The sequence below is a fragment of the Martes martes genome (assembly GCF_963455335.1).
Source record: "Martes martes genome assembly, chromosome: 9".
Lineage (NCBI taxonomy): Eukaryota > Metazoa > Chordata > Mammalia > Carnivora > Mustelidae > Martes > Martes martes.
This window is the reverse complement of record NC_137896.1, coordinates 28129567-28155561: the sequence shown is the minus strand read 5'-3', so window position 1 is coordinate 28155561 and position 25995 is coordinate 28129567. Positions and strand designations below refer to the sequence as shown.

General features: G+C 50.9%; 1 protein-coding gene across 1 annotated transcript in view; it reads right to left on the bottom strand.

Moving 5' to 3' along the window:
- The window catches only part of EBF4 (EBF family member 4), a gene marked incomplete at its 5' end in the record, with an annotated part of 57053 nt that extends 32869 nt beyond the window's left edge, over nt 1-24184 (bottom strand). Inside the window, 7 exons of the mRNA XM_080812980.1 lie at nt 9773-9841; nt 10813-10886; nt 12469-12524; nt 12629-12692; nt 12906-13062; nt 23242-23363; nt 23876-24184. Of these exons, the coding sequence (XP_080669106.1) occupies nt 9773-9841; nt 10813-10886; nt 12469-12524; nt 12629-12692; nt 12906-13062; nt 23242-23363; nt 23876-24184 (851 nt within the window). The remainder of the gene's footprint in view (nt 1-9772; nt 9842-10812; nt 10887-12468; nt 12525-12628; nt 12693-12905; nt 13063-23241; nt 23364-23875) is intronic.
- Nucleotides 24185-25995: the final 1811 nt, after the last annotated feature.

Here is a 25995-nt window from a genome sequence, read left to right as displayed (position 1 = left end):
GATACCACCACATACTTACTAGAATGGCTAAAATTTAAAAAGATAGACTATTCTCATGCTGATGAGAATGCAGAGGAACTACAACTCTTATACACTGCTGGTGGGAATGTAAAATGGCACAACCACTTTGGAAATCAGTTAAGTAATTACTGATAAAGTTAAACATACTTTTACCATATGATCCAGCCATTCTACTCCACGGATTTTACTTAAGAAAAATGAAAGTGTTTGTCCATAAAAGGACTTGTACATAAGTGCTTGTAAAGCTTTTATTAATAATAGTTATAAACTGGAAACAACCCAAATGTCTATCAAGAGATGATGGCACACACACAAAAAATGTTATATTCATACAATGGAAAACCACTCAGGAATAAAAATAAATGAGCTATTGATATATGCAAAAATGTGGATGAAACACACAAAAAAAGATTACGCTGAGTGAAAACACCTAGACCAAAAAAAAGCACACACTGTATAATTTCATTTATATAAAATTTTAAAAAAGGGAAACCAACCTATATTGAAAGAAAGCAGAGAAATGGTTGCCTGAGGATAGAGGTAAGGGGAGAGAGGGAGAGATTCCAAGGGGGCATGAGGAAACTTTTAGGGATGAAGGATATGTTCACTATTTTAATTGTGGTGATGGTTTCTTCAGTATATACATATGTCAAAACACTTCAAATTGTATACTTCACGTGCATTTAAAAAAATATTTTATTTATTTATTTGACAGAGATCACAAGTGGGCAGAGAGGCAAGCAGAGAGCGAGAGGGGGAAGCAGGCTCCCCGCTGAGCAGAGAGCCCGATGCGGGGCTCGATCCCAGGACCCTGAGATCATGACCTGAGCCGAAGGCAGAGGCTTAACCTACTGAGCCACCCGGGCGCCCCCTTTATGTGCATTTTATTCCATACTGATTATACCTGATAAAGTTAATTGAAAAATGAAGAATAAGGAAACACAACACTAAATATCCCGTACATTGAAAAAGAAGTCATAACAGAAATTTAACAATCCTTGAAACTGAGTGGTAATAAAATGTGAGATATGAAAAGGTGAGATGCAGGAAAAGTAGTATTTTAAGAAAATATGACAGACTTAAATGATTGTATTAGTAAAGAAGAAGGTAAGCAGTTAATGAGCTAAGTATCTAACTCAAGAAATTAGGAAAGAAAAAAATAAATCCAATGAATCAAGAAGGGAGAATATAAAGATAAATGCAGAATTAATGTAATGCAAAGCAAACACACATTAGAAAAAGATTGATAAAACTATAACTCTGTTTTTATATCTATATATTTTAAAGATTTATTTATTCATTTGAGAGATAAAGAGAGAGCATGAGTAGGAAGGGCAGAGGGAGAAGGGGAGAGAGCCTCAAGCAGATCCCACGTTGAGTGTGGAGCCTAATGTGGGGCTCCATCTCATGACCCTGAGATCATGACCTGAGCTAAAACCAAGAGGCAGACACTTAACCCACTATGCCACTCAGGTGCCCCGAAAACTGTTTTTAGGAGACGAATAAAAGTGACAAATTTCTGGCAAAACTTACCAAGGAGAAAGATATGCTGCAAACAATATCAGGAATGGAAAAAGTTCCTAACTAAAAATACAACAGAGATAAAAAAATAAGAGAACATTACGAACAACTTTATGGAAATAAATTTGAAAACTTTGGTACAATGTACAAATTCCTTAAAAAATATAACTCACCAAAACAGAGTAAAAAAGAAACAGAAGGCCTGAATTGTCCATGACCATAAAAAAAAAAAAGAGTCAATTGTTTAAAAATTGTTTAAAAATTCTCTCCTTTTCATCCCCCAAAACTCAAGGCAAATTATAACAAATTTTCATACTGATCATACAAGGAATAGATATATCCAAACTCATACAAATTCATCCAGCAAATAGTAAAAGAAAGAACATTCCCCTTTTAATTATTTGAGGCTGGTATATCACTAACTGTCAAACTCATACCTGGACATTATAAGACAATCACAAGCCAAACACTATTGAACATAAATGCAAAAACTCTAAAAATATTATTAACAGTGAAAATCCTGCAGCATATAGAGAAGATAATAAACCATTATCAAGTTAGATTTATACCAGGAGTAATACAGGATTAGGAAAATCATTAATGAAATTCACTGCATTAATAGTTTGAAGGAGAAAGGCTATCTCATCAACTCAATACATACAGAGAAAAGCAACATGTAACATTCAGTATCCATTCATGATTTAAAAACCCCTAAAACAAAAAATAAAATAAAATAAAATAAAAACCCCTAAAACAGGGGTGCCTGGGTGGCTCAGAGGATCGAACCTCTGCCTTCAGCTCGGGTCGTGGTTTCAGGATCCTGGGATCAAGCCCCGCATCCGGCTCTCTGTTCAGCGGGGAGCCTGCTTCCCCCCTCCCCCTCTCTCTGCCTGCCTCTCTGCCTACTTGTGATCTCTGTCTGTCAAATAAATAAATAAAATCTTAAAAAAAAAAAACAACCCTAAAACAAAAATCGCTTACCAAACTTTTTTAACCTGATAGAGTATAGCTACCAAATGGCTACAGTTAACCATGTTTTAAATGGTGAAACATTGGAAACATTTTCTTTAAAATCAAACACAAGACAAGAATGCCATTGCCACTGCTTATATTCAATGCTGTACTTGAGGTTCTAGTCAGAGCAATAAAATACGGAAAAAAAAGGGGGGGTGTCTGCGTGACTCAGTCCATTAAAGGGTCTACCTTCAGCTCAGGTCATGATCTCAGGGTCCCGGGATTAAGCCCCATGTCAGGCTCCCTGCTCAGTGGGAAGCCTGCTTCTCCCTCTCCCTCTGCCTTTCCTGCCAGCTCATGCTCTCTTTCTCACTCTCTCTCTCTCAAATAAATAAAATATTGAAAAAAAAAAAGGATTGGATTGGAAAAAAAGTTATGGTTTGCATAAGATGGCTATCTATACAGAAAAAGCAAAACAAATATAAAGACAAAGATTCACATGCAAATATCAGTTGCATTTCTCTACACTATCAAGTTAGAAAATATAACAAAAGATATAATTTGCAATCTCAACAAAATATAAATATAAATATAAATATAAATAAGCTGCCCATACACCTGAAAGGCTCATTCTCTCTTCAGATCCTTCCTCAAATTCCACCTTCAATTTGGCCTCCTGTGATCACTTTACTTAAAAATCACATTTGCCTAATCCCCAAATTCCTGACCAGTTTTATTTTTCTCTAGTTTTTCCACATATCACATTCTGACATACTTAGAATTATTGTTGTTGCCTATCTCCCCTGTGTCTTCTCCCTCCAGGAGAACAGATATTTTTGTCTGCTTTATTTACTCTAGTATTCTTAGAGCCTAGAACAATGTCTTGTACATAGTAGATGCTCAATAAATATTTATTTAGTGAGTGAATTAAATGAAAAAAAGTTAAGTGCATGTGGCCTTTATTGAGAAAATTATAAACTTTACTGAAAGCATTAGAGAAAATATACATAAGTAGAGAGATAAACTATATTCATGGATAGGAAGACTCAGGAACATAAAGATGTGAATTCTTTTCCAAAGTAATGTATAAGTTTACTGTAATATTAATCAAAGCCTCCCAAAAGATATGTGTGTGTGTGTGTGTGTGTGTGTGTGTGTGTGTGTGTGTAATTTTATAAGTTGACTCTAAAACTTATATGGAAACACAAAAGGTCAAAAAAATGCAATACTCTCCTCAATACTCTCCTCAAGAACAAGAGAGGATAGGAGACTTGCCCTACACACTTGTTTATATCATGATTATAAAGCTATTGGGGTGCCTGGGTGGCTCAGTGGGGTAAAGCCTCTCCCTTTGGCTCGGGTCATGATCCCAGGGTCCTGGGATCGAGCCCTGCGTCAGGCTCTCTGCTCAGCAGGGGGCCTGCCTCCTCCTCTCTCTCTACCTACCTCTCTGCCTACTTGTGATCTCTGTCTGTCAAATAAATAGATGAAATCTTTGAGGAAAAAAAAAAGCTATAGTGATTATAACAAGGTGATGTTGGCACAGGGATTATCAAATAAATCAAAGGAACATAAGAAATAGTCTAGAACCAGACCCACAAGTAGAAGGAAATCTGATTTAGAATAAATATAGTACTACAGTTCAGTAGGAATGGGTGAGCAACTTAATAAATGATACTACAATAATTAGTGATTCATGAGTAAAAATAATTACATTGATTCCTTAATTTATACCATGCCCCAAAATTAGTTCCACATGGATTATAAACCTAAATGTAAAACGAAAAACTGTAAAACTTTTAGAAGAAAATATAGAAGAATATGTTAATGCCTCGGAAAAGGGAAAGATTTCTTAAATAAAGCATAGGGTAAAAACCATGAGGAAAATACTGGTAAGTTCAACTACACTGTGATACCTGAAATATACTTTCCTGACAAAGGATCAGTACCTAGGATTTATGAAGATCCATTTAAATCAGTATAAATCCTCCAAACAATTCAAAAAGAAAAATGGGCAAAAGACTAGCATATACTTAGGGGCGCCTGTGTGGCTCAGTGGGTTAAAGCCTCTGCCTTCAGCTCAGGTCATGATCCCAGGGTCCTGGGATCAAGACCCACATCAGGCTTTCTGCTCAGCGGGGAGCCTGCTTCCTCCTCTCTCTCTCTGCCTGCCTCTCTGACTACTTGTGATCTGTCAAATAAATAAATAAAATCTTAAAAAAAAAAAAAGACTAGCATATACTTAGTAGGAGAAGTAAGGCAAATACTAATAAACAAACAAAAAAATGCTCAACCTTCATTAATAATCAAGAAAATGCAAATTAAGGTGCCCACAAAAGTCCCTGTGTGGCCACTAAACTGTCAAACATTAAGAAGTTCAACATTAGGAAGGGCTGGTGAGGAGGTGGAGCCATAGGAACTCAGTCACTCTAGATGGGAGCATTGCTCAGGACAACCATCTTGGAAATGGTTTGACATTGAGTCCTAACGTTAATCATGGGCACACCCTGTGATCTGGTAGTTCCAGTGTTAGGTTTACATCCTAAACACACTCTTGTACCTGTTCAAATCACGAGAGACAGACAAGAATGTTCAGGGAAGTTTTGTTTATAATAGCAAAAACAAAGTACAACCAACTATAAATACAGCAACACAGAAAAATCTTTAAAATATAATGCTGAATTGAAAAAGAACATTTAAGAAGACTACTACAACATGATATCCTTTTTATAAAGTTAAAAACAAGCATGACCAGACATAGTGTTTACAATATGTCGTAAATTATTTTTTAGAGTTGTGTGTGAACGCAGAGCTCAATTTACTTATTACCTTTAGGAGAGGGGTAGGCAGTGGTATGAGATGGTGAAGGACTATGGAGGGGGCTTCAATAATATTTTTAATGTTCTAATTTTAAGTTTGTTGGTCAGTTCACAGGTATACAATAATTATTAATGCTTCTCAATTTCCATTTTGTTGTATTTTTCTTTTGTATGTATGATATCAGACACAACAACTTATATATTTTTTCAAATGGACCAAATATTTAAGTGTAAACAATGAAACCATAAAAGGAACAGAGGAAACCACAGGATAAAGTTCTAAAAATAATTTTGGTGTGAGAGAGGCCTTTCTAAATATGACAAAAATTGAGAGTACTTAAAAGATTGAGAGGTTGGGCAAGTTTCATTCTAAGAAAAGTTACAAGATAACAATCAACTAGAAAAAAAATCTTTGCAACTCATGTAAAGGGCTAATTTCCTGAATACATACTTCTACAAATCAGTAACAAAAGCCAGTCCTTCATAGAAAAAGAAGCAAAGGACATGACGAAAGAGTTCCAAGAAAATGAAAAACAAATAGAATTTAGGTACCTAAAAGCATGCTCAACATCACAGTAAGAGAAATGAAATTCACCAGGATATCACAGTTCACTTCGATGATGGAAAAAGACAAAAAAGTATGGCGACTACTGCTTGTTGCAGTCATTTCTCAACCCCAAGGTCACTTGCCTTCACTCTGAAGATTTTCCTGCTGGATCACTATATATGCTCTTGAACAATGATTCTGTAGTAATTTGTGGTGATTTCAGTATGAACATGATAGAGAATTCTTCCAAAACATTCTCCTCTGCATTCCGCAAGCATCTTTCCTCCAATGACCTCGTGTCTACCTTCCCTTGGCTACATCTTACTGATGCAATCTCCCCGACTAAGTCTACCTACAGACAACCCATGGTCTAACCATCCGTCTTCTAACCTCCAGCTCAACCCCTTTCTGGTACCTCAACTTCAAAAACTGTTTGGCCCCATCAGAACCTACATTCCATTCATCCGGCCTTTTCTTCAATCTCCCATATCCTTCTCCCTAGCCCTTAAATTTCTTGTTCCATTTTCGCAAACACCGTTTGCACATGCTTTTTACTCTCCTGCCCTCTCATGTCTCCTTGTACTCACCTGGCAAACCCTGAACTCTGCATACACACAGCCATTCACCTGTCCTACACCTGTACTCTCCCGCTGCTCAGCATGGCTGGAGAAATTTCTCACTTCAAATTCATGACCCCAAACCTCAGGCAGGCCCTTAGTGCTGCTTGGCAATCACACAACATTTCCATGGTCCACTCAATCTCCTGGACACCTGTTTTTGGCCCTAGTGTCTCCTTCCCCATCTCCATGCTCAACTGTTGACCTGGCTTCCCATTTCACTGAGAAAACAAAGCAATCAGGAAATGGCATCTGCAAGCTCCCACACTGGGTGTCCTGATTTGCCCCCTTCTGGGCCCAGGCTCCCTGACTTCCTTGCTCTGTCCATGGATAGCTGTCTACACTCCCAGCTAAACCAGTCCTCCACTGGTGCATTGGATCCCATGCCCTTCGCTGGCTACGGGACATGGCTCCAGCAGTCTTCCTCTCCTGCATCATCATCCCCCTCTTTCCCATTGGTTTTTCTCATCAGCATTTGAAATAGCCGTATTTTTTTTTTTTCCTGGGCCTTACACTGTGCTCTTGTTCCCATCTTATTTCTCTGATCCCTTTAGAGCAAAACTCCCAGAGTTCCTCTGTTCATTGCCTCCAGTCTCTCTTCTGTTCTCAGACAGCCTCCTACCAGACTTCTGCCCCTCCACTCTACTGAAATAGCTATTGTTGAGGTCACCATTGTCCCCCTCATTGCTAAATGTGATGGTCAAATTAGTCTTTTTATCATCTCCATGAGAACCATTTGTTGAAGTTGACTGTTTCCTCCTTTTTGGAATAGTTTCTTACCTGGACTTCTAGAACACTCCAATCCTCTGATTCCCCTTTTGCCTCCCTGGCCACTCCTTCTCGTTCTCCTTCACTGGCTCCACATCTCCATGGCCTCTAAACACTGAACACCCAGGATTCAGTTCTTGGACCTCATCTGTTTTCATTCAGCATTCATTCCCTTGATGATTTCATTCATTCAGATTTAGATCTGCAGCCTGAACCTTTCCCTCGAGATCTGTACTTATGTTTTCACCTGCTTTTAATCCCCCGCACCCCGGATGTTCGCTAAGCATCTCAACACCAAACTCCTGATCTTCCTTGTTCCCAAACCTGCTTGTTCTGAAATCTCTTTCTCCTCAGTAAATAGGAACTCTGTCCTTCTAGGTTGATCAGGTCAGACATCTGGGATATCTCTGACTCCCCTCCTTCTCTGTCACTTTGTCTCTCTTTCCATAACAAATCTTGTTAGTTCTGTCCACAAAATATATCCAATCACCTCCTGCCACCACCTCCTAACACTCCCTCTTTAACAACCCTCTCTCACCTGGATAACTGTGCTGGCTTCCTAACTCACCTCTGTGCTTCCATCCTTGCCTCCTACAGGTCATGGGCAACACACGAGCTAGAGTGATCTTGCTAAAATATAAATCAGGTCATCTCATTCTTCTCAAACACCCCCCTGCCGCCCCTGGCTTCCATGCCACTCAGAATAAGAGCCAAACTCCCTATAATGGTCTATATGCAACTTACATGGCCCTATCTGCATGTCTTGCCTTCCTCTGACCCTTCTGTTGGTTTCCTGACACCATCTCCTCCTACAGTCCCCCTCACGCCAGTCACCTGAGCTTTCTTACTGTTCCTTAAACACATCAGGCGCGCTCCAGCCAAGAATATTCTTCCCCTGGGTTCAAACATGGCTCACTCCCTTCCTTCCTTCAGGTCGTGGCTCAAATGTCATCTTTTTAGGGAGGCTCTCCTTAAACATTCTAAAATTGCACACACACCCCCCCCCCTTCCTGGGCACTTCAGATCCTTCCTGATGTTTGCCTTTTCTCCTTAGCTGTTACCACCATCTAACAGAATCTATGTTTCATTCATTCCGTTCGCGTCCATCTCCCCGACTAGATTGTTAAGCCCATAAACACAAGCCTTTTGTCTTGGTTTTGGTCAGTGTTTAATCCACAGAACATAGAAGAGACCCTGGCACGGGGTGAATATTAAAAAAAAAATTTGTTGAAAGAATAACAACATATCTAATTGCCCAGAGTGTGGACAACAGGCATTCTCAAAACTGCTGGTACCAATACCAACTGGTCTAATCTCCGCAGAGGGCAAACTGACAGTAACTATTAAAATTACAAACGCACATCTCCTCTGACCCAGCAATTCTGCTGCTATAATATCCTTCTTATGAACGCACCTACGTGCAAAATGACACAGGGACAAAGTAAGTCACTGCAGTATATTTGATCTCCGAAAAGGAACAAAAACGGCCAAAGCATCCAGCAATGGCAGACGATTGAAAGAAATTATAGTTCATCCATACCGTGGAATATTTTGCAGTAGCAAAAAAGAGGAAAGAGACTTCCTGTGTCCTGATATAACCTCCCAGATAGGCACGTTTCTTAGAGGAAAAGGAAAGGTGCTGAAAGGTACATTTTGGACGCCAGCATTTTTAGAAACATAAAAGGAAAGGTAAGAAAAGAATATGTATCTGTATTTTCTTGTCTATGGGCAGACAATGTCAAGAAAGATGGCCAAGAAACTGCTAACAAAGGCTGCTTATCTGGAGGGCAATGGATGGATGAGATGCCGAGGTGGCAGCCTTTTTGCTTTAAACTCTTTTAAACTTGAATTTTTGCTCCGGTGAATGTGCTCTCTATTAGAAGGAGAATAAGGCAGGGTTTATGTTCCGATATGGCGTGATCTCTAACATATATTGTTACAAATTTTTAAAAACGTAATGGTACAAAAGCCCCTGGTACATAAAGGTGGGGTCCTCTTTTGTACCTTTTGAATTTTGTACCTTACCTATGCATTTGCTCTTCAAAAAGAAAAAATAATTTTAAAGAAGTCATGGTGGGAGAATGCATTTTACACCCATCACCTTGACAGTCCTGTGACCAAAATGCGCCAAGTATGTCCCCACTTTTCAATGGAAGGAAACGGAAGTGCAGAGAAGTCAAGTCAAGCATCGAGAGGTGGAGGTGGACCCGGGACTAGAGCCCAGCTTCCCCAGCCTTTCCCATGCCAGCCCGTCCCGTCCTCCCAGCCGCTCTCTGGGGGTCTGGTTCATCTCCTTCCCGCCCCGGCCCTCCAGCTTTCTTCCCCAGGGAGCAGAACTCCTAAGCCCAGCCCCAGGAAGTCTACCACCAGTGGCTTCCTGTAGAGGCCAGGGGTGGCAGCTTCCTCTTGTCTGGAAGTTTCTCTCTGCTTACAGCCACCAATGGGGGGCGGTGAGTGTGCCCCCGTGCTCTGCGGCTGAAACCAGCTGGCCCTGGTCTCCTGGGGGCCTCCTTCCCAGCACCTACCTGTCAATAATGACCGGGTCAGAAGGCGTCTCATTCCGGTTGCCACAGCTCTTCCGGTCACAGCACCGGCTGGAGGAAGAGGAGTGAGAAGGTGTGTCTGTGAGCGCATGCGTGTGCGCAAGCGTGCACACGTGCTTCTGGTTGGAGGTGCTGCGTCCTGTCTCTGAGTATGGAATCCCTGTGTGGGGGCCTCACTTCCAGGAGCCTTGGGGAGAAGGGTCCTTCGCGGGGACCTGGAGAGCCAGGTTGGCCAGGAGACCCTTGTCCCAAAGACATGCTACTCCTGGAGGATTCAGTAAAGGCAGGCTGCAGGCCACCTCCAGGGTCTCTCTCACATAGCAAAGAGCTCGGATTTTAGCATGCAGCTCAGGAATTACCAGAAAGTGAACCCACCCATGTAACCAGCATCCAGTCCAAGAAAGACCTCACAATCAGTGCCACAGAAGCCTCCCCATGCCCTTTCCTTGCCACTACTCTTCCCAAGGGCAGCCAGGGTCCCAACCAGATTTTTGAACACTGTTCTCTTTTCCATTCAGGAGGAACTGCTTTTCAGGACCCCGTGTGAGGGGCATCTCCTGGGGAGACCTTATCTAGAAATGCCAAGCTCTGGGGGTAATGGGGAAGGGGAGCCAAGAGCTGTGTCCGTCCCACCCCCACCTCCCCTAGGGAGCACCCTGAGGCTCACCCAGGAGGCAGCAAAGTTTCCTCTCTCTAGCTTCTAAGCTAATCCGGGAGGCCCAGCCCTGCCCCCCTCCTCAGCAAGCCTCCCCTGAGCTTTATTAGTTAAGCTTTCCAGTGGTGGCAGGAGGCCTGTCTTACAAAAACACTTGGAGAAGCCACATAAACAGGCCAGGCTAATGGGGCCTCAAGGATCCTCTCTTCAGCCAGCACTGTGCTCAAGGGCCTCCCTTCTCCTGCATCGCCTCCCCCCACCTGGCTTCCCGAGGGAGCTTCGAGGAGCTGGGCTGTGTCGGCAGTGGTCGGGGCAGAGCCCGGTGGGGACCCAGAGACAAAGGTGCAAGTATCCCAAACCTTCTCACCTGCACATGATCTCATGGGTGAGCAGCACGCGGCACATTTCGGGGTTCTTGTCCTGCCCCTCATAGATGATTGCCTGGGGGAGAGGAGGAATGCACAGACTCAAGAGGAAGGAGGTTGTTCTCAAGTCCAAGTGCAGGGGAGAGATGGGCCCTGCTCCCAGGGAAGATCCTGCCCTCCAACTTGCTCTGGGGCGCCCAAGAAGGCAGAGCAGGAGCTGGGACTGGGGTCCCCAAACCAGGAACCCCAACGGGGGCTGCGGTGGGTAAGGGTGGCATGAGGTGGGTCTATAGATTCTGTCTGTCCACAGGCAGCTTTTTCCAGAGCCAGCTCTGTTTGGGGCTGGGGAGGGCCTCAGACCACAAGGTTGGGCTGTTGGTGGGGTAGACACACTCCTATCTCCACTGTTCCCATGGCCCTAGGTGATCTCTGCCTCCTGCTCGCAAGCAGTGTTCCTCTGGGCTCTCCCCACCAGTCTCGCTCCCCGTCCCAGGCCAGTGTGTCTCCCTTGTGCTATTGGATCAGCCTCCCCACCAGCCCCCTGGCCTCTACTCTGCCCTGCAGCAAGGAGGGAGCTCCCTAAACTGTAGCTCCAGCTTCTCACTTTATGTCCCCCTGTGTCTCCAGGCCATCCCTCATTGGTGGGGTCCCTCTTTCTCTCCAGATCTCCTCCACACTTATCCCCACACAGTCCCACTGGCCGCTGCCTCGTCTGCCTCCCAGACCACAGTGGCCACAGGCTTTCTAGAAACAAACCATTTTTTCCCCTGCCCTGAGATTGGGTGGAGGCTGCTGGAAGACTGCTGGAAAGTCCGTCTCCACCTTGCATTGCAGGCTACTAATGGGCCCATTTGTGACCCAGCCCTGCTCCTTACCAGCACGCACAACTTCTCTAAAAAGCCCTGACAATTGGGGCCCTGTCTTGGGCAGGATCCATCAGGATTTACTCAGGTTTCAATTTCCCCAAGCTCCTTATGCTGGCCTCTCAGCCTCCTGTGACCTTCTAGACCAGCAAGTGCTAAAGGTCTGCAGTAGAAATTCTGGGGCCCCACCCAGTCCCCCTTTAGTGGACCAGGACACCATCCCCCAGCTGTGGTTAGTGGAGGCTGGTGAGGGCTTTCTCTTGAGAACTGCTCTCAGCAGATAGGAGTTGCCTAGCTTGGAAATGTCTGGAAGGTTACTCTCCCCATGGGAGTGGTTCCCAGACAACCACTGACTGATACAGGGTACAGAATCCTGGCCTCCTTGCCTCAAGGGGGCGTTACTCTGTTGCCATTCCTTCTCTAGAGCTCCCTGGGGATCAGGCTGACTAGACTCCAGCTGGAACCACATCCTCGCTGAGCCCTGCTCAGCCTTTTCTGTCCTGCTTCCCTCCCTTGCCTTCTCCTGAAAGGTTCACCCCTGCTTCTCGATAAAGCACACACACCTGCATGCTCGTCTAGTTTGGCCTTCTAGGGGAGGTCACCTAAGACAGGGCCTTTGTACAAACATTGTCTTTTTCTAGATTGGAGGGTGAGGCCGCACAGCCTCCTGCCACAGGAACTGGACCAGTGGGGATGAGGAGCAAGGGGGAGACGGGGCCAGGGGTGAGGGTGCTCACTCAGATGGGGTCCAAGAGGGGGGCAAGGTGGGCCTGAACATCCCCTGGACGGGCTCACCTGCTTGGACATGGAGTCAATGAGGCGCACATAGAGATCCTGCTCCGTCCGAAGTCCTAAGGGTGGGGAGGTGGAGAGGGCTTGCTGTGGCCTCTAGTGATTGAACCACATTCAACACCCTCCCCACCAGGAGCCACAGGAAGGAGTGAGCCTTACTCACCATTGTTATACACCAGCCGGAGGCGATAGTGGATCCCATTGTTGGTCTTTTCAGCCCCAGGTTCCTGCAGCGCCAAGATGGGGATGCTCAGCTTTCCCCTGGCTCCTCCAGTCTCCCCTCAGCACCCACTGCCTAATCCCACCCTTCCTCCCTCCCTTCCATCCATCCCACCCCACCTCTTCATCCCTCCATCATGGTCCATCCGTCTACCCTATGTCCCTGAACCCACCCCCTTCCTCCCCCCTGCTCTGGTGACGTGAGCCCACGAGCCTCTCACTCGGTCCTTTTCCACGAAATCGATGAAGGCTGTGCGCTCCACCTCCACAGGCTGCCCCTGCCGGTCATACATGGCCAGCACGAAGTGGAAGAAGTTGGATTTCCTGAGGTTGGAGGGTGGCTGCTTCTCAAAATGTGCACGCGCCAGGCCCACGCCGCTGTGAGGAGGAAAGGGGCTGCCAAACCACCGGACATGCTCGGGGGGTTGGGGGACTGGGGGACGGGGAGAAAGACCCCAGCACCTCCACCAGGTTTTGGGGGAGGCTGGTCAGGGTGCCGTCCTGCTGCGGCAAGAGTCTAGACCAGAAATCAGGTGGGCTGGGGCCCTTCCATCCCTGCCCGGGATATCAGTTCCAGACTCAGCTCCCCAGACTGACGTTACCCTTGCCTGCTCCCTTGGGAACAAGGGGCAGAGCGGGCAGCCGCCGAGGCACCCCTGCCAGACCCCCTCCCAGGCTTTTTCCTGGGCCCCACATTTTGAAAGACTGACCTATCTCTAAAACCAAAGGTATGGACTGCCCATATAACTGACCAGAGAGGCTCCTGTGACTGCCCTTTAGAGCATCAGAGGGCAGCTAGGAGGTTCTGGACCAAATGTCCCACATGGTACCCCAGCCCACGACTGTGTTCGTGAGCCTGTGGCATCATCTGGGAGATGATAGTGATGTCCCTCGGGCTCTCAGAGACATTAAACTGGCTCAGGGCCATTGCTCTGCCCAGCCCGGACCCTGGGCTATGTTTGAAGGCAGAGGGTGCAACCCTCAGGAGTACAGGGACCAGCCTTAACAGGGTGGGAAAGATATACACTGACTCCCTTGGGCAGGAGGACCCTTTGGTCCAGCCTCGCCAAGAGCTGTCTCCTGGCTCATCAGAAATGACTCCTAGAAGGGGTGCCCCGCTGACTCAGACAGTGGAGCATGGGACTCTTGATCTCAGGGTTGTGGGTTTGAGCCCCATGTTGGGTGTAGAGATTACCTAAAAATAAAATCATAGAAAAAAAAAAAAAAGGAAAGAAAAAGAAATGATTCCTACAAGCCAGGGCCAGGCAAGAGCAGGAGGAGAAAAACAAAGGCCCCATTCCCCAAATACTTCCTCAGCCCCAGCGATGTACCAAGTCCCGGACCCATGGCACTGAGTGGGGCCAGAATTAAATGCCTGGAAGGGAGGAAGACAGATACAGAAGGCTATGACACAAGATAAACAAACAAACAAACAAACCCAGACAAAACAACTCTAGAAGCAAAGGAAGAAAAACATGAATTCTTTCTGTGAGAAATGAGGTTCAGAAGCCTTCATGGAGATGGTAGCTTTCCTCCTGGTTCTTGAGGAATGAATGGGGGAGCTCAACAGTTGCAACAGGGAAAGGGGCAGAACAAAGAGCATGAGGAATGGCTGTACGTGTGAAGGTTGGTGTGGCTGGACCATGGATTCTAGAAAGTTAAGTGAAGAGAAGAAAAAGTTGCATTGGAAGTGCCAAGTCTGGAGAGACACAAAAACCAGGCCCTGAGTTTAGACGGTCTCCTCTGGGCCAAGGTCTTGAAAAGACGCTTCCTCAGGTTTCACGTGGCTTTAGACCCTCCCTCTACAAAAGGCAACTGTGGCCACCGTTGCTGGGAAATGAGGCTTCACAGCATGTGCAAGTGTGTGTAGGGGGCCCTGGGACACCATCCAAGAGTAGACCCTCCATGACTTGGCTCAGGTTGGTTCTCCTCATGTGTGGTAGCCAAGATGGCACCCCATGAGCCCCACTTCCTGGTATTTCTGCTGTTGTGTAGTCCCCGCCCAGACCTTATCAGGGTTGGTCTGTGCAGCCAGTAGAATGTGGCACAAGTGATGGCAGATGATTCCAAGGTTAGGTCAAAAAAGACATGGTGGCTTCTGCCTTGTTCTATTGGATCAGCCCCCGGGGGCAAAGCTGGCTGCCATGTTGTGAGGACACTCGAGCAGCCCTGTGGAGGGTCTCTGTAGAGAACAACCAAGCTCTCCTGCCCACAGTCAACATTTAGCTTGCCAGCTGTATGAATGAGCCACCTTGGAAGAAGATCAGCCCCAGCGATGCCTTCAGATGACTGCAGCCTCAGGAGAAGCACGAGCTGCTCCCTCACTTCTGACTCTGAGAAATTATGTGAGGCAATGGGCATTTGTTGTTTGACACTGCTGAGATTTGAGCTATTTTTTTTCTTTTTTTTTTGCACCAATTTTGCTGAGGTATAAGTCTTGAGCAATACAATGAACAGCCACCAGAAGGTTCTGAGGCCAGCAGGGCTTAGAAGATGCTACCCATGGGGAGGGTGCAGTGGGGTGGGAAAGCGAGAAGCCCCTGCAAGGATGCAGAGGAGAGGATGAGGATGGCAGGGCTGCCTTGAACCATTCAGACCAAAGTCCTATCAGGGACACGCCATTGTGGAAACATCCGCCATATGCATCACTCCTTAATGCTGTTCTTATAATTTTAAATCAACTTACTCTTACTCTGCTTCATGCAAAAACCATAATGACTGGGCTATCCTGGCTTGAGAGGCTTGTGTTCTCACTCGTACATCTTACAGTAAATACATAAACATTCAAAGAACAATTGTTCCACCTCCTTAAGCCTGCTTGGGAGCCTTGCTGGTCCTGGTGAAATGCTGATTTCAGGATTGGGTGATGGGTCTTGCTGGTCTCTGATCAAGAGGAGTTGGAGGAGACCACGGTCACCTTCTCTCTTCCCCACCAAAGGTTCTTTCTACAGGTACCCCTTTCTCCCTCCAGCTTCCCACCTCCTCTGCCCTCTCCTCCCCTCCCCCTTAGGCCAAGAAGTCCTTTCAAGTCCAAGCCTTGACCCTCCAGCTTCCCATTTGCCAAGAGGCAGGGAAGCCCGAAGAGCTTTGATCACAGCAGGTCCCTGATTACTGCTGATGAATATGCTAATGAGGCAGCAATCCTGACTCCTCCTTCTGGCCCCAGGACCAGTTTGGGGGGAGGGGGAAGAGAAGCTCAATCGGTCAGGTTCCAGGACCACCTGAGGGGAGAAAAGGCGGAAGAGGGTGGGCTCATGGAGCCCTCCCAGATCTCTCACTCTGCCCTTTATTCCGTCAGCTAGACCAGAAGAGGTGCCTGGAAGGCTCTCAGAAGGCGGGGCTGGAGGATACAGAGAAAGGGGCCTTCACAGGGGAGAGGTCGATGCGGAGCAACAATCCAATCCCCTACACTGCTCTATACACCCTTCCTTCACAGACACCCCTGGACTTCCAGGCCAAGAGTAAATTAGTGATGCTGGCAGGAGTTCCCTCTCTCATCCATCCCTCTTGGAAAATATCAGTCCGTCCTGGGTCCTGGCTGCCTGCCAGTTCCTGCCTGCTAGGCTTCTAAGGCTTCTAAGGACCAGACCTGGGGAGTCTGGCCCAGGTCCCAAGCTGAACTCCCTCCACAGGGCTGCCCTCCATTCAAGAGGGGATTCCTGGGGGGAGAGGTCAGGAAACCCAAGGAGAGGAAAGAGGGCAGGTACCGCTGCCTGCTGCCTGGGGCCTGTGGACCAGTATCCAGGGCTGCTGGCCGGGGGGATAGGGAGGGGGCTGCATTGCCTCACGTGCCTGTCCCGACCCCAAAGCCGGAGTGGGGGCGCTCATTCCGCTTCTTCTAAGGCAGCTCGGCATTGGCATTATCCTGTCTTCCCCACCTTGCTGAGTGGGTCTGAGGCACCCTCATCCTCTGGGGCTCACACCCACCCAGGCAAAACAACGGGACAGGTGGCTAGCTTCCAGCTTCCAGACAGGGTTACCATCAAGATCAAGGACAGAACAATATGAGTATTACAGCTCCAGCTTCCCCCCACCAAACCACAAGACCAGGAGAGGACTGCAGAGTGGGCAAGACCCAGGGCACACCCAGGGCTGCTCCTGGTCTGTGACTGTCTCCAGTCTCCCCTGTTCATACTCCTGCTGGACCAGTGAGAGAGGCTCAAGGTGAAATAGAAAAAAAGTTTTGCTTTGGAAAGTCATTCTCGTGTTTCCTGCGAACAAGAGACGGACAATGACAGAAGGATCAGGACCTCAGCAAGAACGTGGGGGTAGCTCTGGACTATCCCTTCCTTGTCCTGGTTCCCCCGTGTGCCTCCACCCCCACCGTGCAGTAGGGGACCAATCTGCACGCCTAAATACAAGGACAAGGCCCAAAGGGAGAGGGTTGGGGAGGGGAGAGACTTCAGCTCTTCTCCCCCTTGGGAAGACTGATGCTCTTGTAATGAGAAAACAAACCAGGATTAAAGAACAGAAAGAAAGAGAGAGAGAGAGATACACTCAGACAGCTCAGAAAATGGACGCAGGGGACGTCCAGAGGTCAGAGAGCCCCTGCTGGGTGTAGACGTGTGGGAGGCGGGAGGTGTGGCTGCTGTCGGCTCTCACGCTAGCTTAGAGACAGAGAGATGTGGATGAAGACCAGTGTCTCTGATTCTGCGGTCTCCCACTGGGTGGTAGGGAGCAAGTGCAAGGATGTCTATGGATAAGAATCTCTTATCTAAAAGGAAAAAGGGAAGCAGGAGTAGAGTCGCTGAAGTCTGGAGAGGCAAGGATTCAAATGCAAACAGTTTAAGTGGGAAGTGATTCCAGCAAACACTGGGCTGGGGCTGGGGAATGAGAAAGAGGAGGAGAGGCACTCCGTAAAAGGTTGTTCCTCCAGCAAGTCACCGCTGTGGGCCACTGCAGCTTCTCAGTCCTGCTGGGCGCTCTGGAAACAGTCTAGAATAGAGCAGGTGCTTTGGAGGAGGGAGCTGGGGTAGTTATCCACCAACTTCAGCTAGTCATTGGTGGAAGGCGGGGGTGGCCCGGGGAGGTCCCGGGCAGTCATTTCTCAGGTACACCTGGCCCTGTGTGCAAGTGGACAGAGCAGGCTCTGGCAGCCTAAGGAAGTCTCAAGAACCAGGTGCTGGCAGCAGAAGCAGACCTTTCACCAAGGTGGCAGGGTACCAACCACCAGCCATCCAGAGGCCTGTGGTGTGTTAGAAGCTGGTAAGACTACAGCCCAAGGGACTGACTGCAAATTGGCAGACAGGTATAAGAACGGCTTCACCAGGTACATGAATTGCTGGGGCCTATAATTCAGAGACATCTCGTTCCCTTAGCATCACTAGAGCACAAAGCATGCCACACAGATGCCTTTCTCAGATAAAGCCAGCTGAATGGCGAGAACCGCCACATTCATCACTTTTGTGAGGCTCCCAAAAGAATTACACATCTCTTGGCTTTCTTAAAAAGATCGTTTTCAACAAAATGCTCAAAACAGTTTCCTATCCACTCTGGAGTGTGCCAAGGGCGGGGCATTTGCTCTTGTACTAAAGAACCCAGACACAGGAGGGGAAAGCGCTCATTTTCATATTTCTACCGTGGCCCACTCACCCTCGTTCCCATCTTCTGTTCTGGAATGGCCCGTGAGTTAAAAGGCGACAGTGGCAGGCGAGCGTCGGTGTACGCAGCTACTTTATGGTCTGAGGACACGTGCTTTGTAGCAAGCGTGGGTGTGCATGGGCTTCTGGAGTACGGTGCTGGGAATCCAGGTTAAAGTTGACAACAAGGACAAACCTGACCTTCCTGGCCGGGGCCATCAGGTGGCCTGTGTCTGGGGGATGTGGGTGGGGACATGCTGGGGGCTGCAGGGTTGTCTGGCTGCTATTGCGGGGGTCCCAGTGGTCCCTGGAGACGCTCCTTCCCAGGGCGGGGCAGGACCCACCAGAGCAGCTGCTGGACCCTGCCACGGGGTTCTAGTATGGAGAGCACTGCGCCACTCAACTCTGTCCTCACGAGGTCACTTGGGGCTCCTTACATGCCTGACTATATGCTTATAAAAAATACAAATAACTTAAAACAAGCATCCCAAGTCCCTCAGAGGACCAGTGGCCCAGGCTGGAGTTTTGCCTCCCCCCAAAGGCATTCCTGGACCTTCTCCTTTCCCATTAGCCCCCCACCAACCTAACTCTTGCCTGCCTTGATAGCCCAAGTTTCTGAGCAGTGCTTGGCTTGGACCTGATCTGACTGGGAATCTGGGATGCTGGGGAAATGGGGACAAGCACTAAGGTCGTCCGCAGTGGGGGGAGGCTCCCCCAAGAGGTAGAAGGAACAAAAAGCATATGTCTCCTGCATCTCATCCTTTGTCTCACCTTTCCTTAAAATCTCTGCTAATAATTGCAGCCCTATCCCAGCCCACTACATAGGTCTCTTTTATCTCTGTGTCCGCTATACCTCCAAGTGTCCCACTGGCCCTGCTCCCTGCAGGCCTCCCCTGGGCCCCTGGGACTGCTGGGAGCCATCAAACTGGGCCTGGCCTTCCTGGCCCCAGCCAAGATCTGTTGGCCTAACCCTGCCCAACCTGACAGGCCCAGACCCTAGTTGTGCTACAGACCAGGAAGATAAAAGCAGCAGCCCACTGGGGCACACCCACCTTGACCTTGTGGGCAGAGGGAGGACCTGGAGGCTCTGAATCTGTGTCTGGAGGGGTCTGCGGGAGGTGAGGCTTTGGGCTGCTTCATATTCCCTACTTCCGCTGCTGGGCGGTGGGTAGGCTCACCTGCCACAGGAAGTTATCTCAGCCACCCAGACCCCCCCCCACCCGCAGTGGGGTGGGGGGAGGGAAAGGATCTCACTAGCCAGCTCTCCCACCCTTCTTCTTGCCCTCCATTCCACCTAAAGCTTTCCCACTCTGCTTCTCTCTGCCCACCCCCTTGCCACCCACCCACAGGCCTGCCTGCCAGGTCCCAGGCTGAGGAGTGGCTATTAATTATTAAAGCAAACAAAAGCATTTCCTAGCAGGGAGGCTAGCGTGCAGCTGCTTACAGGAAAGGCAGCCCAGCTGGCTTTCTCAGGGCCTGCCTGTGTGCTGGGACCTGCTGGAGGGGGAGGGCGGGGCTTGGGTCCTGCAGGGGTCTCCCTGAGCTGGGAATCCCATCAGGAGAGGAGAGTTGCTTCTGGGCTGAGCACCCCAGCAAGAGGAACACGGGCTGGGGCTGGCATGGGGTGCTTGTATAGAGCTCCCCACTGGGAAGATCCTGCTAGCCCTCCAGGCGCCAGACTTCCCTTCCCTCCCCTCTTGCCTCCAGGGCAAGGGCATGGAGCCCCTCTCTTCCCCTACCCTTCTTTTGCTCAGAACTTCCCTTCCTGTTGGCAGAGCCTCTCTCACTGATCTTGGCAGGTTCTAGGCCTTCTCCTCCATCTCTACCTTCTGTAAAACTTGGCGTCATAAAGCTGGAAAGCAGTCGCCACCCAGTATCTGGTACCTGGAGTCAGGTAGATGCTGGAGACCACCAACATAGGGAGGGGAGCCCAACAAAAAGGGATCTGGGAACTTTTTAACATGCACTCCTATTTCCTTCAGCAGATACTCGTTGTCCCCCTCTCTGCTGACTGCTCCAGCCTGTCCTGGTGCTGGGGACACAAGGACGAATAAGCCCCCATCCTTGTCTTAAAGAAAGGCACGGGCTAGTGGGGCACTGCTGATTCTGGGCTGTGGCCAGGATCCTTAGGCAGCGCTGAGAACTGTTCCTGAGGTCCAGGTGGGAGGGCACACATACAGAAGGTGCTGGGGTGCAGTGGGTCCCCAAGACTGTAAGACTTTATTCAGTGGGTAGGTGGGTGCTGGGGCCAACAAGAGGCATTGTTAGATGCCAAGTATTGTGCCAAGGGCTGGAAGGGAGTTTGGGATTAGACAGTGGTAAGCCCTGAGTGCTGAATACCTGGGAGGAAGCAGGGGTGACTGAAGTTTTTAGTCAGAGAAGGACATGATCAGAGAAGAGTTCTTCAAAAATATTGCTCTGGTCCCCCTGGGACATGGCAGATGGTTTTGGGGGAGAGGTGAGAGCCTGGGGCTGGGGCAGTGGGATAGCAGGCTGCAGTGGTAAACGGGGATAGATTAACCTTCACGCCAGGGAGGGAAGAGGTGAAGGACAGGGGTGAGCTATTGTTAAAAGTTGACCTCGTGGGCACCTGGGTGGCTCAGTGGGTTAAGCCTCTGCCTTCGGCTCAGGTCATGATCTCAGGGTCCTGAGATCGAGGCCTGCATCGGGCTCTCTGCTCAGAGGGGAGCCTGCTTCCCCCCCTCTCTCTGCCAACCTGTGACCTCTCTCTCTCAAATAAATAAATAAAATCTTTAAAAAAAAAAAGAAGTTGACCTCAGACATGAAGAAACATCTAGGAGCCTTGACCATCAGGGGGCTGTGGGGCAAGGCATCAAAGATGACTGTTAGATCCCAAGCAGGCTTGGGGAAGAGCGGTCCTGGGCAAATTTCCCAAAGGTGACAGGGACAGAAATCAGGTAGAGGTTGAAGAGGGAGGTAGGGATGGGGAAAGGAATGTTTGTTGTTGCTGTTTCAGGATGGAAAGACCTGAGCTGAAGAGGACCGGCTGGACTGACCAGGGATCAAGACACAAATGGGAGAGACAATGGCCACTTTGAGAAGAATGAGGAGAAAGGATTAGCCTGCTCTTCAGTGGAAGGAGGTGGTCCAGAGTCAACCAAAGGGTCGGGGGTGTGCTCCCAATCTGTGTTCTGAGGCAGAGAAGTCTCTTGATTTGCAAATATGAAGCCCAGGCCTGAAGAAATGCCCCTCTTCCAACTGGGGAAGCCTTCTGAGTCCCAGCGATGTAGTCCCCAGGACTCAGAAGGGACATCTCAATGCCACTCAAGAACCCCCTCCCCCATGTGCCAGTCAACACTGCCGAGGGTCAGATCCTCTGGGAAAGGGCCCCATCCCCACACTTCTGAACCCATACAGGCTACAAGAGCACCACCTCCTTCGTATCTGCTCTCTCCTCATCAAACCTGCTGGCTTGACACAGGGACAGAGGGTCCGGTCAGAGAGAAACAGGAACCCTAAGCCTCAGGGGTCCCCCTGGAACTCTTCACCCACTCTTACAAGGAGCTCTCACAACAGCTGGTGGTGGACAAAATGACGGAGTCCGCATTAAGGAACAGACCATCTCAAACTAAATACAAAAACAGAACCCACAGAAAATCTGGCAGGATACGGAATTGTTTGCACAGCCAGGAAAAAACCCACATGAATGGGAAAAAGGATGGGAAGGAAATACACTAAAGTGTTGACAGTAGTCGTATCAGAAAGGTAGAATTTTGTTTCTTGCTTACCAATTTTTCTGGAATATACTTATATCATGAGTAAAACCATATAAATTAATTCATAGCAAGCCCCTCTCCTCTTGGAGAGATGAGCTCCGGGGAGAGCCCCCCAGCACTCCCTGCTGACAGTCAGCAAAGGACAGGAGTGCAGAAACAGGTTTGGCTGGCGCAGGAAACAAGATGTGTGTCTGTTAAGGGGTGAGGTTGGACTTGGACTAGAAGCCGCGACTGAGGAACAGGCCCAGGGGTGGGAATGTTGGGCCCATGTGCCCAGGTGACCCTCCTGCAGAATCCCTTCAGGCTGCTGCTCCAGCAGGGGCTCAGACCTCGGGGAAGCCCAGTTCCCATGTCCCCAGGGGTCTGCAGAGTCTGCAGCGCCTTAGTCCTAACCGCTGAGAACTCCAGTAGGATATCTGACTCCCCCCCCCCCCCGTCCCCAATACACGCACCACACGACCGCTCACAAGTAGAGGCACAAAAAAGTCCATGGTCAGGTGCTGTGGGGGCAGGCCAACAAACCCTTTAAACTTCCTCTCCAACCCAGGGGTCCATTCCCTATCCAGGCCCCGTGCCCAGACTCCTGCAAAGGCGTTGGCATAGATGCTGGGCTCCCAGGGACCCTCTGCTTCCCCCAGGGCCCGCCAGGAAACCACTTTGAGGAGGGGCGGGGCCTGAGCGCCGGGCCCCAGCCCCAATCATTCCAGCCAAGGCGACTGTCCAGCTCCCCTGTTCCCCACTCTTCAGCCCCCAGCCTCTTCTCTGGCTCCACAAGCACCCCTCCTTCAACTCTGAGGGGCGTGGGAAAGCAGAAAGGGGGCTGGGTTTTGTGCCTTTCCTGGCAGAGAGCCTCGAATTGGACCAGGAGAGGCACTGGGACTGCCCACGAAGGAGGGGTTGCCTGTTACTTGACGGCCGGTGGCTGTGGGTCATGGCTCAGGGACATGGGCAGCGGGGACACCTTCTACTCTAGAGTCATGGACCGCCGGGTCCCCTGAGCGACAGTTAGAAATCAGAAATCAGAGCTGGGACAGCGGCAAAGGCGGCAGAAGCCCCGCCCCGGCCCGCCCCAGAGCCTCAGGAGGAAGCAGAGGCGCTCGGGGCAGGGTGGGCGGGAGAGCTTGCCGCGACTGTCCAGAGTTAGGGTTCCCCCACCCCTCGCCCCAGCAGCTCAGCAGGCTGAGCGAAGGCGGCGCGGAGTCGTCCAACCCGAGCGCGCCGGGTCGCGTCCAAGTGCTTACCTCTGCGCCGCGGTGCTGGCGTCCAGGATGCCCGCGCCCTGCATCCAGGAGCGCACCGAGCCCAAGCCGGCGGGCAGCAGCGGCTCCTCCTTTAGGTTCAGCCCGCCGCGGGGCAGAGTGTCCTGCGCAGGGAACATAAGGGCGCGCGGTCGGTGGGCGCCCCCGCCGCCGGGAATGCGGTCCCGCCGAGGCTGCGGGCGGCTCGGCTCAGCCAGACCCGACGGCAGCGGGCGCCTCCAGGAGCGCAGCGCAGCGCCGGGTCCCCGCGTCTCAGTGCGCGCTCGCCTCCCGGGCGCTCCCTCGGAGAAAGCGGGTCCGCGAGCGCCGGCGCTGTCCCCTCCCCTCCCGGGGCGCGGGGCGGGGAGATGGAGGGATTCCCCCGCGGCCTGAGCGCCAGCGGGCGGACTGCGAGCGGGGCGGGGAGGGCGGGAGCGGAGCCGGCACCCGGTCCGCGCGGAGGCGCCCCAGAGGCGCGCTCTGGCGGCTGCCCAGGGCCGCGGTCGTCGGAGGGGGGGGCCCGAGCGCCCCGGGAGCTGCCTCCGGCGAGGCGGGGGCGCGGGGCTGCCCGCCCTTTCCCCCTCGCCCCCCTCCAACCTCCCGCCCGCCCGCGGCGCCGGCGCGGGGCGCTGATTACCATCCGGGAGGCGGAGGCTGCGGGAGCGGAGCTCCGCGGCGGCGGCGACAGCGGCGGCAGCGGCGGCAGGAGCAGCAGCAGCCGCGCGTCCCGGGGAAAGGCAGGGGCAGCGCCGGGCCAGCAGACGCCGCCGCCGCCGGAGCCCCGTGTGCCCCGGCGCCCCGGCCCTGCCGCAGCCCCGGGCGGCAGCACCTGGAGCAGCAGCAGCAGCAACCCGGCCGACTCCCCCCGGGGCCCGGTTCCCGCGCCGCCCCGCCGCGGCCGCCGCCGGCCGCCGCTCCCCGGGGCCTGGCCGCGGGCCCGGGCCATCCCGCCGCCGCCGCCGCCGCCGCTCCCAGGGGAGCGGGAGTCGAAGGGAGGGAGCGCGGGCGGGAGGAGGGATGGCGGGAGCGGGCGGGCCCAGGGGACTGGGGGCCGGGGGAGGCGGGGGCGGGGCGGCGCGGCCGGCCGAGGGGCGGCCGGGGACGTGACATCATCGGGGGAGGAGCGGCGGGGCCTGGGCCGCCGCGGCGGGGCGGATCCTGGCGAGTCGGTCGCTGGGGCTGGGGGCTGCGGCCTGACCGAGGCCGCGGGGAGGAGCTGGAGGGACCCTCGGGCCCTGGGAGGCCCGGGCAGGGGGCAGCCAGTGCTGCGCGGCGAGGGAGCCGCGCCAAAGCCGGAGGAGCTCGCCACGCCGAGCTCAGAAACCTCCGCCGCCTCCGGGTCGCGGTGGGACAGAGCTTGGGCTTCTGGCCTCACCTCCCTCTCCCAAGTACCCGCCGGATTCCCCACGCTGACACCCTGTGCCTGCACTTGCTGCTCATGTTGACGCCTCCAAGCTTTTACTCTGGATGTTCTTTGCTTGCCCTTACCGTCCTCCTTGCATTTCCCCTGGCGAACCTGACCTCGCCTTAACCTCAGCCTAGGACTCAAAGCTCCCTCTCTCGGAGCCTGGGCCCCAGACGGCTGAGTGGCGGTTCCTCAGCTCCTTTCCCCGGTTGCCTAAACCAAAAGCATTTTCCTTTCCAGCCTTGCCTTTCTGAAACCTCTTGATTTCTGATTGCAAGTTGGACACTTAGGGCTCAGAGTTAGGACTGGGAGCCCAACGCACCTCCTCTTTCTCCCCAGCACCTTCCTTCACAGATTTGCAGATTTCATTCCTTTTTTTTTTTTTTTTTAAGTTTCTGGCACAGAAATCATCTCACCCTTGTTCCTAGGGCAGAGCTGTGTGTGCCCCTCACCTCACATTCTGGCTTGATGTGTCCAGGCCAAGGTTTGAAAAAGACGGAATGAGTCCAGTACTTTCCTGCAGAACAGCACAGGGGTGGCCGGCCGTGCCTGCCGCTTGCTCGCTCAGATAACCCTGGAATAACACTTCCCTGCCCCAGCTGATTCATATCCTCTGTTGGAGGGTCTCCAAGTGTGCAGTTGGTGGTCCACCCCACACTGACCTAGATGAGGAGCCCCCAGGGCCCTGCCAGGCCTCCTATCATCCCAGAGGCTCCCCTACCTTCTCGCCTGACTTCTTTCTTCTTTGCCATCCCTCCTTCTCCATGTCCCCCTTCCCATTACCTGCCGGGGCTGTGACTCCCACCCAGACTTCTCCAAGTGTCAGCTTTTACCCTGGGTGAGATTATCAAAGGGAGGTCTCTCCTTAAGGTGAATTCTTCTGCCAGGCTCTTTCTCCACCTCCTTATCTGACTCTAGATCTTGCTCCTCCCAGTGGAGTCCTGGACCACCAGCAGCAGATCTACCTGGGAGCTTGTTAGAAATGCGGGGTCGGGGGCGCCTGGATGGCTCAGTGGGTTAAGCCTCTGCCTTCAGCTCTGGTCATGGTCTTGGGGTCCTGGGATGGAACCCTGTATCAGGCTCTCTGCTCAGCATGGAGTCTGCTTCCCTCCCCCACCCCGCTTTCTCTGCCTGTCTCTCTGCCTGCTTCTTGTGATCTCTGTCTGTCAAATAAATAAATAAACTCTTAAAAAAAAAAAAAGAAAATAAATACAGGGTCTTAGGTTCTACCCAGGCCTGCTGAATCAGAACCCAATTTTAACAAGATCCCAGGGGATTCATGTACACTTACATTTGGGAAGTGTTGCTTTAGAGACCTTTCCCTGCCCCAGTGTTCCATACTTGCTTCTCCC